This window comes from Coptis chinensis, chromosome 9 (genome assembly GCF_015680905.1).
Source record: "Coptis chinensis isolate HL-2020 chromosome 9, ASM1568090v1, whole genome shotgun sequence".
NCBI classification, from domain to species: Eukaryota; Viridiplantae; Streptophyta; class Magnoliopsida; order Ranunculales; family Ranunculaceae; genus Coptis; species Coptis chinensis.
In genome coordinates this window covers 43,852,341-43,853,746 of record NC_141464.1, presented here as the reverse complement: position 1 = coordinate 43,853,746, position 1,406 = coordinate 43,852,341, and the positions used below count along the sequence as shown (strand labels likewise).

General features: G+C 47.5%; 1 protein-coding gene across 1 annotated transcript; it reads right to left on the bottom strand.

Moving 5' to 3' along the window:
- Positions 1-734: 734 nt before the first annotated feature.
- LOC147476195 (uncharacterized) lies at positions 735-1,178 on the bottom strand. Its single transcript, XM_086585655.1, has one exon. It carries the CDS (start codon positions 1,176-1,178, stop codon positions 735-737), a length of 444 nt encoding a protein of 147 aa, XP_086441781.1.
- Between the last annotated feature and the right edge of the window lie 228 nt (positions 1,179-1,406).

Genomic DNA, 1,406 nt, shown 5'->3' with positions numbered 1-1,406 from the left:
TGTTCCTCTTCAATCATACTCTTCTCTACCATGTCTTCTATATAGATCTCCATCTTTTTTCTGATTTTAGCCTCCAACATCTTCTCCCCCACTCTCTGAAATGTTGTCCCCGCAATCTTCGAACAAAAAGGCATTCTGGTGTAGCAGTAAGTTCCTCCTTCCACTATAAATGTTGTCTTCTTTTGGTCCAGGTCGTACATCACCACCTAATTGTAGCCTATGGAGGCGTCCATAAACGAAAAGAACTTATACTCCGCAGTTCGGTTCACCAATTCATCTATCCGCGGCATCAAATAACAATCCTTTGGACATTCGTTGTTGACATCCGTGAAATCCACGCACATTCTTACTTTCCCATTCTTCATAGGTACTACTACCACGTTCGACAACCATTCAGTGAACTTGCATTCTCGGATGATTCCAGCATCTTTCAACTTCTTCACCTCCTCTCGAATTCCCTGTGCATACTGAGGCCTCATACTCCTCATTTTCTACGGACTGGGCGGGCCCCTTCTCGCATATGCAACCTGTGGCAGGCAAAGTCTGGATCCAACCCTGGCAAGTCCTCGATTGTCCATGCAAATACATCGCTCTACGTTCCAACCTTCGGACCAACTTTGCCCTACGTTCACAAACTTCTCCTCCTCTGCTACCCCGATGTTCACGACCTCAATCTCGTCCATTGTCTTTCCCCCGATAAGAGGCCTCTTCTCTATGGCCGCAGTCTGTAATTGCTATGCTAGCTTGTCTCCTGTCATCGGTGCCTCTTTGTCGCGATGACGCGCCCATACCCCCACCGCACACCGGTGGATGTTACGTGCGGCGACGATCGCCCATATCTCGTTCATTCCTCTATTCGTCGAGAAACGGATCACTTGGTAATAGGTAGACGTAAATGCCTTCATCTCATGAATCCATTTTCTTCCTAGGATCGCGTTGTATTGTGAGTTAGTATCTACTACCATGAACCGGGTGAAAATGGTCATCAGCCCCACGGTCACCGGCAGCACTAGTTCCCCTAATGGCTCCGTCATGCTGCCATTGAATCCGAACAAGTTAGTCCGAGGGGGCTTCATCTGCTCTCTTCCTATGCCCATTTCTTCCATCGCACTCTGAAATAGCAGATCCACTGAACTCCCCCAGTCTATCAGCACCTTTTTCACCATATAATTTCCCATCGCTATGGTAATTACCAGCGCGTCTTCATGAGGCGAGCTTACCGACTCCAGATCCTTTAGAGTGTATTCTATCATGTCATTCCCTTTGTTGCCCCTAGTACCGGTCGTGGACTGCTCACCACTTCATTTATTTGTTGCAGACTGGCTATCCTCCTCACCTTATCTCGATGAACATTTCTTCCCAGCGTTTCACCACTGAAAATAACATTTATCGTGCCCAGGATTCTG

What these genes read in the sequence shown, in the direction of transcription:
- LOC147476195 (XM_086585655.1), bottom strand. Translation starts at nt 1,178, where the DNA reads ATGGGAAATTATATGGTGAAAAAGGTGCTGATAGACTGGGGGAGTTCA.